Here is a 12,638-nt window from a genome sequence, read left to right on the forward strand (position 1 = left end):
GATTGATGACATCACGATGACATCACTCTCCTGGTTGTATCGGGAGCTTTCACATGTATGACCCAGAGTACCCCGTGTATCTGAATGTCACACACTATACCAGTTGCTGGTATTGTTATAAGTGCTTCCCTATAAAAAATGTCTTCGGGTTGAGACAGAGCTGTTTGCAACAACACAAAGGAAGTCTTTGGAGTTGTCCAGAAATATGAATTCCACAGTTATAATGTCATTATTTGACTAGTCTGAGCTGCTGAAGAGGCTCCGGAACAAGAGCGTATCAACAATGTTGTTGAGAGTCCTGACTCTTCTTGTAAACTTATTGTTATCTAAGCACGGACTCTCTCTCGTGAGGAATCAATGACAAGAATCCATTTGGAGGGTAGTTTGTTCTGCGGGAGCGGACCGTGAGTCTGTTCAGCTTCCTCTCAGCGTTCCTGGTACACAAGAGGTGCCTGCAGGAGCAGCTTCTGGTTGTGCAGCAATTCCTCCTCAGGTCGGCTCCAGGTTCTCTCCTGGATCACTGCAGGGCAGGAAGGAGCTGGCACAGCAGATGCATGCTGGGAAACAGAATGCTGGGAGTACCCGCCCGGTGCACGGCACAGAGAGGGAAGGTGGCCGGCTAAGAGCAGCTCGGTGGGTGGTGGTGGTGGTGGTGGTGGTGGTGGTGGTGGTGGCGTAGGGAACATGACCCCGAGGGAAAATGGCAGGAGCTCAAGAAGGAGGCAGAGGGTTGAACAATTATGTTTATAGCGTCTTGACTGCACATGAGTTCACATCGAGCGGTTCGGGGGGGGCAGAGTCACAGCGGTGTGATTTGGCTTTTGTTAATTGGATGTAAATGTTAATGCAATGAATCTCTCTCATTATGCAGCCAGCTCCGCGGCCCACGCTGGCAGAGGTCTGTGGAGGAAGCTGACGCCCGAGCCCGTCACTCCGACGCGTCCTCATCGCTCTGACACTGGGAGAGACCATTAGCTCTAATTTGGGAAAATATCCTACCAGTTAGACCTGGAGCGCTGCAGAAGTCCACGCAGGCGAGTACAGAGATAAGGGTAAACACAGCTACCACTTGCCCCGGAGCACCCACGAGAACTAATTACAGATTTTGTATGTTTATAATTATGGCGCGAGCTGAAAACGCCAGCATATTCCACTGGGCTGGATTGATTCCGTGTGTGGCCATCCGTGTGCACTCTGCGCTTTAGTGAAATGGCCTTTCAGACAGCAACTTAAAGTGCCCACTGCTCTGGACTTGTTATTGAATTAGAGTGAGTTCAGGGTGTCCGTTAATTGGCCTGAGTGCTACATCTTTTAGCATCGGTAGGACGAGTCCTGAAGCAGGCCACCACAGGACTGATTCAAGGTGCCAGCGCAGGAAAAAACATGGCGGAATTGTGACCGAGCTCAGAGGACAGACGAGGGAGGAAGACGTTTCTCTGAGAAAGAGGACGTTGTGCGTGGCGAGTGGAGCCGTCCCTTCCCTGCATGTGGCCCCAATAAGAGGCTGATGACCTGCTTTCAACACGGTCAGCAGGAGAACCAGCGGGGCGTAGAGGTTCCCGGCTCGGCTAATGATGCATACAGTACATACAGAACACGTACGTGCCCCCGTGAGCCTGAGCTACCAAAACATACACAGACCTACATTTGATCCTCGGGATAAACACACACTATGGGGGTTTCAAAGCAAATACGTCAGCTTATCCAGTACTGAAACACATTTGTTCCATATTTATACATTTGGGAAGAGATTTGTGAGTATTAGCTGTTGGAAGTCCTTCTGACATTTGAGATGAAACTTCAAATGTTGGGTCAAAGCCAGGAGTTTTGTTCACTTTGAGCTCATACTGACTCTTTGCCGCAAGGTGGTTGAAGCTGCTTTGGAGGAGCGTTGAGGATTCATGTAGATGTTTAGGAGGTAAGAAGTTGCATCCTACAACTTGAGCTGGTCATCCCAAGGTGCATCCTGCCTACAGCTGCGCTCACACTGCATCCAGAATCTCATTTTTGTTTGCTTGGTGACAGTTTGAAGAACACAAATCGATTCCTTCAAATCCAACCCAGATCACTTCAAGTTGTGGTCCTCAATCAGAAAACTATGAGAACTGAACATTCAGGTCATCCTCATTTGATCATTACACCACTGTTCTGCAGTCTGCAGATCGTGTCCTCTTGATTCTAAGGCGCTGTGCCGCAATTCAGCAGTTCAATAATAAGTCCCCAACATAAGACGATCCCACTTTTCTGATCTATTTCCAGGAGTTTATGTGAGGATGAGCGCTGCTGTACACACGGCTTTTTCTGCAGACCTGTAAACTCTGCTCTCTGGAGCCTGATACTTTAAATGATGTGAAAAACCATGAAACTACATTGAATCTGAGCAAAAGATGAATAAATTCAGAATTAAATGGTAAATGGTCTAGATTTATATAGCACCTTCTAACCACACTGAGGTAGTCCCAAAGCGCTTTACATATCAGTCATTCACCCATTCACGCTCACATTCACACACCAATGGGACAGAGCTGCCATGCAAGGCGCTAGTCCACCACTGGGAGCAATTTAGGGTTCAGTGTCTTGCCCAAGGACACTTCGACACATAGACCGGTGTAGACTGGGATCGAACCTCCGACCTCTCACTCCGAAAGACGACCACTCTACCACCTGAGCCACGGTCGCCCCAATTAAACATGAATATGCGAGGTGTGAAAGCATGTAAGTGTTGCAGTGACGACGTACCGGAGAGCAGGCACTGGTAGTACTGCACGAGGTCCGAGGCCAGCACCAGGGGATGGGTGGGGCTGAACGGAGGCTGCAGCTCGTTCCACTGCGGAGTCCTGCACCGGAACACAAACCCGCTGTGAGAGCAGCTCCTTCAGAGGCGCTCCCCCCCCCCCCCCCCCCAACATGACCCCCCCCCCCCCCCCCTGACCTGGCCAGCGTCCAGCAGGCCCTGGGACACGTGTTGAGCTCCAACGGCGTGTCGTCGCTGATCTTCTGAGCCGTGCTGATGGGCCGAGGCTCCAGGACGTGCTCCACCAGGTTACCATAGCAACTGACGATGTAGAGCGAGTCCACCACGGACTGTTTGGACTGGTCTGTGAGGAGACACAAACACGTCACAGAGGCTCGTTCACACAGAGCAAACGCTGCAGTACCGGCGGGACTGGCGGGGGCAGCGTTCAGCGGGGAGACGTGCCGTTTGTGGACAAGGAGTGGAAATGAGCCGGACACGCATCACTGAGCGCAGGCGAGAGGCACGGTGACCCAACGACGGCGTGCTCACCTTTCTCTCGTTTCATGTTGGGGTTTGTGATGAACCAGGAGCGGGACGAGGCAAAGATGGTGGCCACGCAGAACTCTCCCCCACTGGACTTGCTGGGAGAGATCTGAGGCGGCGGCTTGGCTTTGCTTCAGGGAGGAGACAAATCAAGAAGACACACTCAACACCGACGGCCAGCAAACAATCAACATTGTGAATTACAAGCATGTGCTTGATCATCAACTTGTCTTCATGGACACTTGAAGAGCAGCTTTGCTGCCTAAAAGAACGAAACAAGAAATCCTTCCTGACTTCCTCATGTCATCAGATAATCTATCGACTTCTGCCGGCCCGATCCTCACGCCTCCTACACTGCAGAATATGCTCAAACCATTCCATGCATATGAATATATGCTATGTGTTCACACGTATATTTGCAGACACTGTGTTTGGTTTAACAACAACAAGAACAAGAAGAAGAAGAAGAAGAAGAAATGAATTACTTTGTAGGAAACCAGTTTGCATAATGTGAGCGTGATACTGCCGATCACACACTGCAACTCTCATCCATTCAACAAAAACACATAAAAGCAGTGGCTGAAGAGGTTATTTGTTTTTGGTTTGTACTTGTTAAATTACCGTTATACATTTACTGTATTCATTCTCCTTTTCATGCAGTTTTAAATCCCTTTGTTTGAATTCATTTCAGAATCTTAATGTCTTAAGACGCTTGATGGCTTTGATTTCACGTATTTCTTATGTTTCTTTGTAAATCATGAAAGGTGCTATATAAATAGATTTGCCTTGCATTTACACATAATATTTCGTTTCGTCAAACGTGTTATTTTCTTGCAGGATTCCAGTTTGGGAGCTGCTGGACTCAGCTGCAGAGTCCGAGCTGCATTTCTAAAGCGTCTGCATGAAAGAGCCACAGGAGGTTATTTGTTGGAAGTGATTGGATTATTCAGCATGTCAGGACTGTTTGAGAGGAAGTGGAGCCAGAGAGAGGTTTGAGCTGCGATAGGGCTCCATATGGAAGCAATCATGGAACAGTAGCCAGGTCTGGTATTACTGTCCGGCCTTCTAACCAACGTGGACAGCAGAATGTGGTCGCAGCGATCAGGCACAAGAGGGGCTCACGGCTTTAAGGCCCCGGCTGGTGTCACACACTCCCACATGGGTACTTAACCTCCACCTCTGGGAAACCACACGGGCATAAAAGCAACTCGCCCACTTCTGTCGGAACGAGCTCCGGCGAGGACAAGGAGCAACAGAACAACGCACCACTTGCTCAGATCGACTACCAATTCACTCCGCAGCGGAGAAGAGGTTGAGAGAAGTCAAACAGAAGACCAACCTCATGTGAGGGACGGTGAAGACGTGAGAGTAACTGTTGAGATCTGCTTCAGCAGTGGACTCATACCGTCCAGTGAATCATCAACCACTGACTCCAGCTGCAGAAACGTCCTCAGGAGTTCATAGAACTGCAGTTTTATCTGCTTTCTTTATCCCTTCATGCTAAAACAGTGACATCGATGGATAAAACACGAGATGATCAGGTGGAAACCACATCTGTGTCCATGGACAACAATCATTTGGTGCTTCTATGAAAACACATGTCTGATGTGAACCTCCACTGTGTAAAGCCCTCCAACCCAATTACAAAATGATTACATCATTGAATTCATAAATTGTGAGACAATGAATTCATGGGCGGTTTCAGCTCAGTTTGTGTCGTCTCTCAATTCCACATCTACCACATGTTGAAGTGTCCTTGAGCAAGACACTGAACCCCAAACTGCTCTCAGAGGACAGACTGAGCTGATTGCATGGCAGCCGCCTCCATGGGTGTGTGAGTGAGTGTGAATTGGTGAATGTGATTAACTGAAAAGCTCAAGTGGTGGAAAAGTAATATATCTGTGAAATCAATTTACACCATATATCAATCAGTTGTCACGGCTTCATGAACCAAAATGAATTAAAATGGTTATAAAGTTAATAGGTATATTTGACCAAATACATTTGGTCAAATCAAATCAAAACCTGCCATGATGCAGTAAAGTTCAGTCAATAAATGTGTTTGTTTGATGGAACAGGGTCAGCAGGTACAGAAAGTATAGCACTGTCACTAACTAATTACATTGTTCAGTATTCAATCTGCACTGGCTGATAGTCGGATGAGTAAAATGAGGTGACGGTCTCTGTTCTGTTACTTTCGTCTGAGTAAAACCTCAGAGTGGGATTCACGTTCATGTTTCAGGATGTAAAGCAGCGACAGACCTGATCTCTGACGCCTCATTGAAGGAAATCTACATGAACATACAAGTGCAACACAATCCTTAAAACAGAAGGACGAGATAATAATAACTTTAATTATAGAGCACTTTTTTAAACAGTGTCACAAAGATAAACCAGAGAACTTCATTCCAATGGTTTAGATGTGAAACACCTGTAATCTATAATCTGCTTGGAATAATGACAGCACGTTAATCTGAGTGTGACAGCTCATGTTCCTTGCTGAAGCTTCCTGCCACTGGTTGAAAACAAACAAACAAACAAACAAACAAACAAACAAGAAGTTCCTCAGCAGTGTTTGTCAGAAACCCACGGTACCGGGTGTTGAGAGAGCCGGCTGCTCAAACTCTCCCTGTTCAGGTTCCTCTCACTGCCGCCACCTCAGACATGAGCGGCTGGACGCAGCCACGTGATTGGCCGACACCGTGTGACAGAGGAAGTCAGAGAAAGACGACTGAACAGCCAAAGAGTCCGGTAAGCCCCGTCTGTGACGGAGAGATGGGAAGGAGATAGAGTCACGCTCAGGATATTGCGCTGACTCCAGGTTGGCCTCGCCCGGGCCTCGGAGCGCTTCCTGAGGCGGAGTTGTCCGTCCGGGCATCCAAACACATCACAGGTTTAACAAACAGCTCCACTTAGCAACCTGAAGCTTCCTCCTCCGCAGGACGTTCTGCTTTCAATCAAACTATCTCACCACAACACAGGAGGAAAACCAACAGAACCCAGAGCCGCGAGGATATCAGGCATGTACAGTTGAGAGCATGAGCAATGAGCAGGAAAGTGAAAATGGCTAGAAGACGGTGACGCGCAGTGGGAAAGTGGGGAATGGAGATCTGCTGGTCAGAAGACCCACGTGAACCAGAACAGATCCTCCAGACTGTGTGGGACTGTTCTTCGGTCAGATTCTGCTCTTCCAGCTATCCCATCGCTGGAAAATATGTTAAAGTCTCCAAGGCCCTGTGGTTCACTGGTTTCAACAACCCGGGAAACACAAATCCTGTTTGAGAGCCACCTGACGTTGGTTTTAGGGATGAGATGAATATTCCACAGAGAGGTAGAGAGACACTGTGACCTCCTCTCCAAAAGGTTCAAAGCTCCCTAGAAAGAAAACGAGTTCAACACTTTACGCCGGAGACGCAGGAGGACTGATCCAGTTCCAACCATTCCAACAGAGCCGAGCCATAAATAACCTCGGAGCCCTCGATGTGGACAGAAATCACATTTCAGAGAGGACCGCTGGTTAAGAGCGCGAGGTTAGCAAATGGCACCAAGTTACAGAAAATGTAATCCAATATCAATAAATTATGAAACATAAAAATCCAGAGGGGGATTGGTAGCAGGAGGAGATGGATGTCACCAAACAAACGGCTGCTTTTCTTCCCCTGCGCTCCCTTTTACAAGGAGAGGGATCCATTTTCTTTGCAACTTTAATTCACTGAAAAGACTACTCACATGTCATTTCCACTTTTAAATTAACAAATGAGGACTCTTGACTGAGCTAATAGCTTTTCCTCAAGGGCATAATTCAATCTGCGACATCAACCATCAAAGTCCCTTCGCATTACTACGTCCGGGCTAACATGAGGCGCCTCTGAGGGGGAGGAGGGCGGCGCTGGAAGTCCGCTGGCAGCGACATTTATTTCCAGGGCCCCAGTAAACAAATATGATTGTGCTCACTTCAGCTGCCTGTCCAGTGACAGAACTGTGTGGCTGTCGTCGTGCTGATTCTGGGCCATGTGGAGAATTGTTATCAGGAAGAGGAGCTGGTATTAAGACCGGCCAGGAAGGAGAGCAAAGACAGAGAGGGGCCAGTCATGTGGAGGAGGCATCCTTCAACGTCACATTTATTATTCTACAACGGCTCCTCAGCCTGGCGGCTCTGCTGAGCTCACAGCGACCGACGGCCGAGGGGGGAACTCAGTCCACACCGGACGAAAGGTTCAAGGAGAAACTAGAGCGTTTTCTTTAAACTGACCGGGGAAGAACTGTACACCGTAATGTTGTTCACTCAAGAAAAGCAGGACCTCATCCTGGTGAAGCGAATAAAACAAAGCTCTGTTTCCTTAATCTGACCACAAGTTCCTCAAAAACACGCGAGGCACTCGGAGTTGTGACAGATCTTTGTAAATATGAAAGTTTGTGTTTGTGTCCCTTTAGCATTCCGTCCTGTTTTAGAGCACATCGGAGTGAAAACCAAACTCCCACTGTGAAGTGCCTTGCTGCGTCTCCACACTGAACACAACGTCTTCAAAATGTTCGGTTTTCAGCATGAAGGGAGAAAAGAACTTTGCTGCACACGGTTGACGTCTCCAGGAGAAGAAGTGAGTTTCCAGTTGATATCTGTCGTTACCCAAACCGCTGTGCAGACGGAGTGAACGGGCCGACACGTCCAACAGTAGCTGCTTTTACACTTTTACACTGAATGTGACTGAGGGATCAGATTGTCTGTTTGCATGAACACTGAATAAAGTGATGGGATTATTGTGCTGGACAATCCCAACATGCTTAGTGACATGATCACATGACTCACATCCAGCTTCAGCAGGAAGCACTGAAGAGGTTTTGATAGTTTGTTTGGTTTCTTTGTTCAGAGTCTGATCAGTTTCTTCTGAATCCTCCTGTCCCGACATTTCCTCCTCACTCAGATCAGAAACTTCTGAAAGACGGGTGTGAATGAAGATTTTTCACTGTGGCCAGAATTTACTTCACATTATCACAGTGAAGACAGTAAATCTCGGTTGTCTTCGCTGTTCAGTGACTCAGCTCACATCTGGAGACAAACTACGAGGAAAACTGCGTCGCTTTAACTGGCGAGATCCCGAACACACGCTAATGAATGTATACCTTTGAAAAAGTATATACTCTGAAGTCACTAAGGGCCGGGATTAGGCAGGAGGTGGATAAGGACAGAAAGAAAAAAAAATTCAATTAAAGAGTATGAGTGACTGGCCACAACAAAAGAGGAAACCTAAGACTTGGGGAAGGCAACACATGCTATTCATTTGGTGAGGAGGGGAGGAGCTGTGGAGCAGGGAGCCGGGAAGGGAAAAGTTCACTTCACTGAGCCGCTCAATCATCCCTCCAGAAGTGACTCTGTCATAATGGGGCTTCTTTTAAAAGCTTGTAAGCATCTGATTTCATCAGACACTGTTGACAAGAAGCTTCAGCCCCCGGCCGGAGAGAGACGTTCCACTGTCACTGAGTGGGGTTCAAACCGTGGCACTGCTTCCTTTGATGATTACGACCTTCAAAAAAAATACAATTAAATTAACCTGTTTTGCTCAATGTTTAACATTTTACTACAAATCACCTGTACATAGTGTCTGGTCCGTTCAGTAAAGAAATGTCCTGGGAACTGATAAGGGATGAGTAAATAAGTAAGTCAGTAGGTAAGTAAGTAGGTAAGTAAGTAAATAAATAATCTGAGCTTTAACATTCAGTGAAAAGTATTCCAAACTGCAGGAGTTTCTCTTTACTGTCACACTTCACGTCTGCAGCTGATGCAGGTTTTACACCAGGCAACCAGCCACTTTCTAGAGTCCATAATAATGTACTTTTTACATGTTTTCAAAAAGTGAAAAATATGGATTGTTTGCAACAGAAATCATGAACCGCATGTGTTAGCTGAAAACCACATTTGTATTTGAAATGATAAATAAAATACTCAATATTGAGCTGATAATTGTGTTTGGGTGGTTGTTCACTCTGTGCACAGATGTTGGAAATGGACATGGAGGAAAAACACTTTTGTATGTATTTTCCCCCCTCAAAATACTCACTGATTAATACATAATAATGTCACTTGTACTGTGGCAAATTCAGATGATCAGATTCCATGATTTATCAGTGTCTTACCTTTCTATCTTTTAACATGCCGGACATGTAAAGTAAATCCTCATCACATCACTGGACATGAGGACAGAATGATCTCCGTCAAACATGAGAGAGAAATATTGTGACATAAAGGCATAAACATATCAGAACAGGATCCTCATGTCTCTGTACTTCTACATACCAGTGCTCTTTCTCTTCTACAACCGTCTTTATTTATCTATTAATATTGAATCCTGTTGTCAGCAGGTTTAAGATTAAAGTAAAAAAAAAAAGCATCATGTGAATTCAGGTTCCATCTGACTGGACATGTTGGCAGAGAAATGTCCTTTATTTCACTCCAGTCTAATACAATATGATTATTGTAGTTGTTGGTATCATGATGAATAATAACTTCTGATATAGTGTGCAGACGTAGAGGACATCTTTTTAAAAATCACAGCCGAGTGTGACACATTAACCAGATGAGTGGATAAACAAATTAAGTGGATGGTAATTTACCATCCACTGAAAGAAGAGACCTCCAGAGGAAAGGAATAATGTAATGCAGTAATATGAGCACAGTGATAAGAGTAATAGAGTAAAACATCAGCTGGTTCAGTGTGTTTCATGGTGATAACCACATACAGACATGACGCAGAACAATGCTGTGGTTTCAAACGCCAAACTAAAGTCCAGTTTCTCCTGAAACAGAACAATGTGGGTATTACCATTAATGAGGTGTGTCTCAGAAATGAACATATACCTAATGGGAAAGTCAACATGGGAACTTATACTCAGTGTTTTTTTTCATTCAATAAGCAAAATGCTGAAATATAAGAACACACAGTACAAGACGGGAAGTCCAAACTGAGCTTAACAACATGTTTAGTGACAATTAACTGAAGCAAACAGACGAAGTATTCGACTCATCGGAGTAGTACATGTGACTCATTTCTGTAATCACACAAAACACACACAGTACAAACACAATATGATAATACACAATAATGGCGTGCAAATGCGTCGAATGGGACAAAAAGAAAAGTGACAACAGCAGGCTGAATAGAAAAAAAAACAAAACACACACGTGTTTTACACACAACATAACGGAGAAAATGAAATATATAAGACGACAGATGTTTGACTCAAAGAAACCACACTGAAGCTCTGGGACGCGTCCCTCAATTACCACCTGGGATGCAAACAGAAAACATGCAGCTGTGTGTCCGCGACGGCTCTAAACGGACCAGGCCTCAAGTAAGATGCAAAACCAACCCCCCCCCCCCCCCCCCCCCCCCCCCACAAAGAAAGAAAAATGACTGGGGTAATGGTTTGAAGAGCATCACGTGACGCCACAACTCCCCACACATCCAAACACAAGACGGAGGGAAACAGCACCAAAGGGGACAATATAGACAAAACAGGCCTGCGTGAGGAATGTGTTGAAAACATAGCAGAAGACAAACGAGATGTCGGAGGAGGAGGAGGAGGGGGGGGGGGGGGGGGGGGGGGTGGCGCGGTGGTGAAGTGTACAGTCGCATGCTGCTGGAGCCCAACAGAGGGGAGAAGCAAAAAACTCACCATGGAGTTTTAATGGCAAAACATCCCGCCCCAAAGAGGTAGGGTCTTGATGAGGGAGGGGTGAGGGGTGGGGGGCACAGAGATAGACGGAGAAACCATTATTGAACTAGCACACTTGAGCAAACACACTTTTCACATGACATGCTTCCCGACGTGCCTGTTTCAGTGTCGGAGGCAGGAAGCCCAACGTCTCCCAGCCCAGATGGATTGAAAACCTGCAGGACGACTCGGCGACTCGTCTGCAGAGTGATTCCACATATCTGGCAGCTGCTGCACTTCTGCCCACTCTGTGTGTGTGTGTGTGTGTGTGTTTTCTTCTCTCTCTCCCAACATCCGTCCTTTACGAGGCTCGTGTTCATGCGCAGAGTAAATACAACACACAGACGATGGGAAGCTGCTCGTTGAGATTGAGAAAGAGCACAAGGAGTTTATCCAATTTGTACAACAACCGGGGCCGGCAGTAAAACTAACAGCACTCAGCCATTGTTGAGACAAGGAGCCGTGTGTTTGCATGCGACAGCTTTTCTTAGTGCGTGTGTGTGTGTATTTCGGGCCGCTGCATTGTCCTGCGGGAGTGCGTGTGTGTTTGGAGCAGCGGGTGTGGGCAAAGTGTGTGTTGGCGATGATTATGTGAACAAGTATGCAGCCTGTGTGTCCAAGAGTCATCCAGAGTGTCGCGTCTGTGTCGGGATGTATTTCTGTCCGTCAGTCTCTGCGTGTTTGGGCTGTTTACAAGACATTAGGAGTGGGAGTGTGTTCCTGTGTTTATCCTGCTTGTCCAGAGATAGTGACAGAGCTCCGTAAACAGTTTACAGTAAATAAGCCTTTTCCTCGCAGCAATAAAGGTCCGATGAGACTGAACCCTGTCCCCGCGAGCCGACCTCCCCCGCTCATGAAAAAACACGATCCCCAGCCAACTAAAGCACTCTGCAGCACTTCTTTATTTTATCGCTCCGGCCGCATCCGCCCCGGCCCTCCCAACGATAGCACGCAGTCTCCAATTAGTCCTGCGACGTGGATGTGTAGAGCAGCGCTCCTCCGGGACTCCAGACGCTGCTCTTTGCTCCAGATCGCCGGTGAAGGAATGACCCCGGGCTGGTGGAATGGAGGCCCCCCCCCCCGGTGAACTGCCACTTATCAGAGCTCCACGGGGGGGGGGTGGGGGGTGGAGGTGGACGGGCTCCGCCGCGGACCCCCTGCTGGGCACGGGGCTCCTGCAGAGGCCACGCCGTAAGCCTCCAGCTGGGAAAATGGACCGACACCAGTGGGGGAGGGACGGAGCGGCAGGGTGGGGGAGGGACGGAGCGGCAGGGTGGGGGAGGTCGAGGTCAAGTAGGCGTCAGGGTTTTACAAGATGCCGTTTCCCCCATCCCTCCTGGACCCTCGGAACTTCTTGTTGGGCAAATTCATGGTGATGTCCAACTGTGTGCCAGAACATAATGACAGTGAAGCTGCTCAAGGGATCTCAGGAGAGCTCTCTGATTGGCTCTCAGAGTGGAGGAGGAGGGCGGGTCAGGTGTGCCTTCACTATTTCAACACGCCCATTATCTGTGCATGCTAACAGAAAGCAACTGCTGTTAGCGAAGGGAAAACAATGTTACTAAAATTGACTAAAGTGACTTTAGATTTGTTGATTTATCTCTGCTTTTATCATCAACATACAAAGGAAGGAATCGTCAAAGTAAAT

General features: G+C 47.3%; 1 protein-coding gene across 1 annotated transcript in view; it reads right to left on the minus strand.

The window, feature by feature from the left end:
* Positions 1-12,638, minus strand: part of bcas3 (BCAS3 microtubule associated cell migration factor) — a 370,231-nt gene that overhangs the window by 247,334 nt on the left and 110,259 nt on the right. The window contains exons 17-19 of the mRNA XM_080511322.1: positions 3,287-3,411; positions 2,933-3,098; positions 2,740-2,837 (exon numbers count right to left, since the gene is read on the minus strand). Of these exons, the coding sequence (XP_080367448.1) occupies positions 2,740-2,837; positions 2,933-3,098; positions 3,287-3,411 (389 nt within the window). The remainder of the gene's footprint in view (positions 1-2,739; positions 2,838-2,932; positions 3,099-3,286; positions 3,412-12,638) is intronic.

Source organism: Blennius ocellaris, assembly GCF_963422515.1.
Source record: "Blennius ocellaris genome assembly, chromosome: 2".
Lineage (NCBI taxonomy): Eukaryota > Metazoa > Chordata > Actinopteri > Blenniiformes > Blenniidae > Blennius > Blennius ocellaris.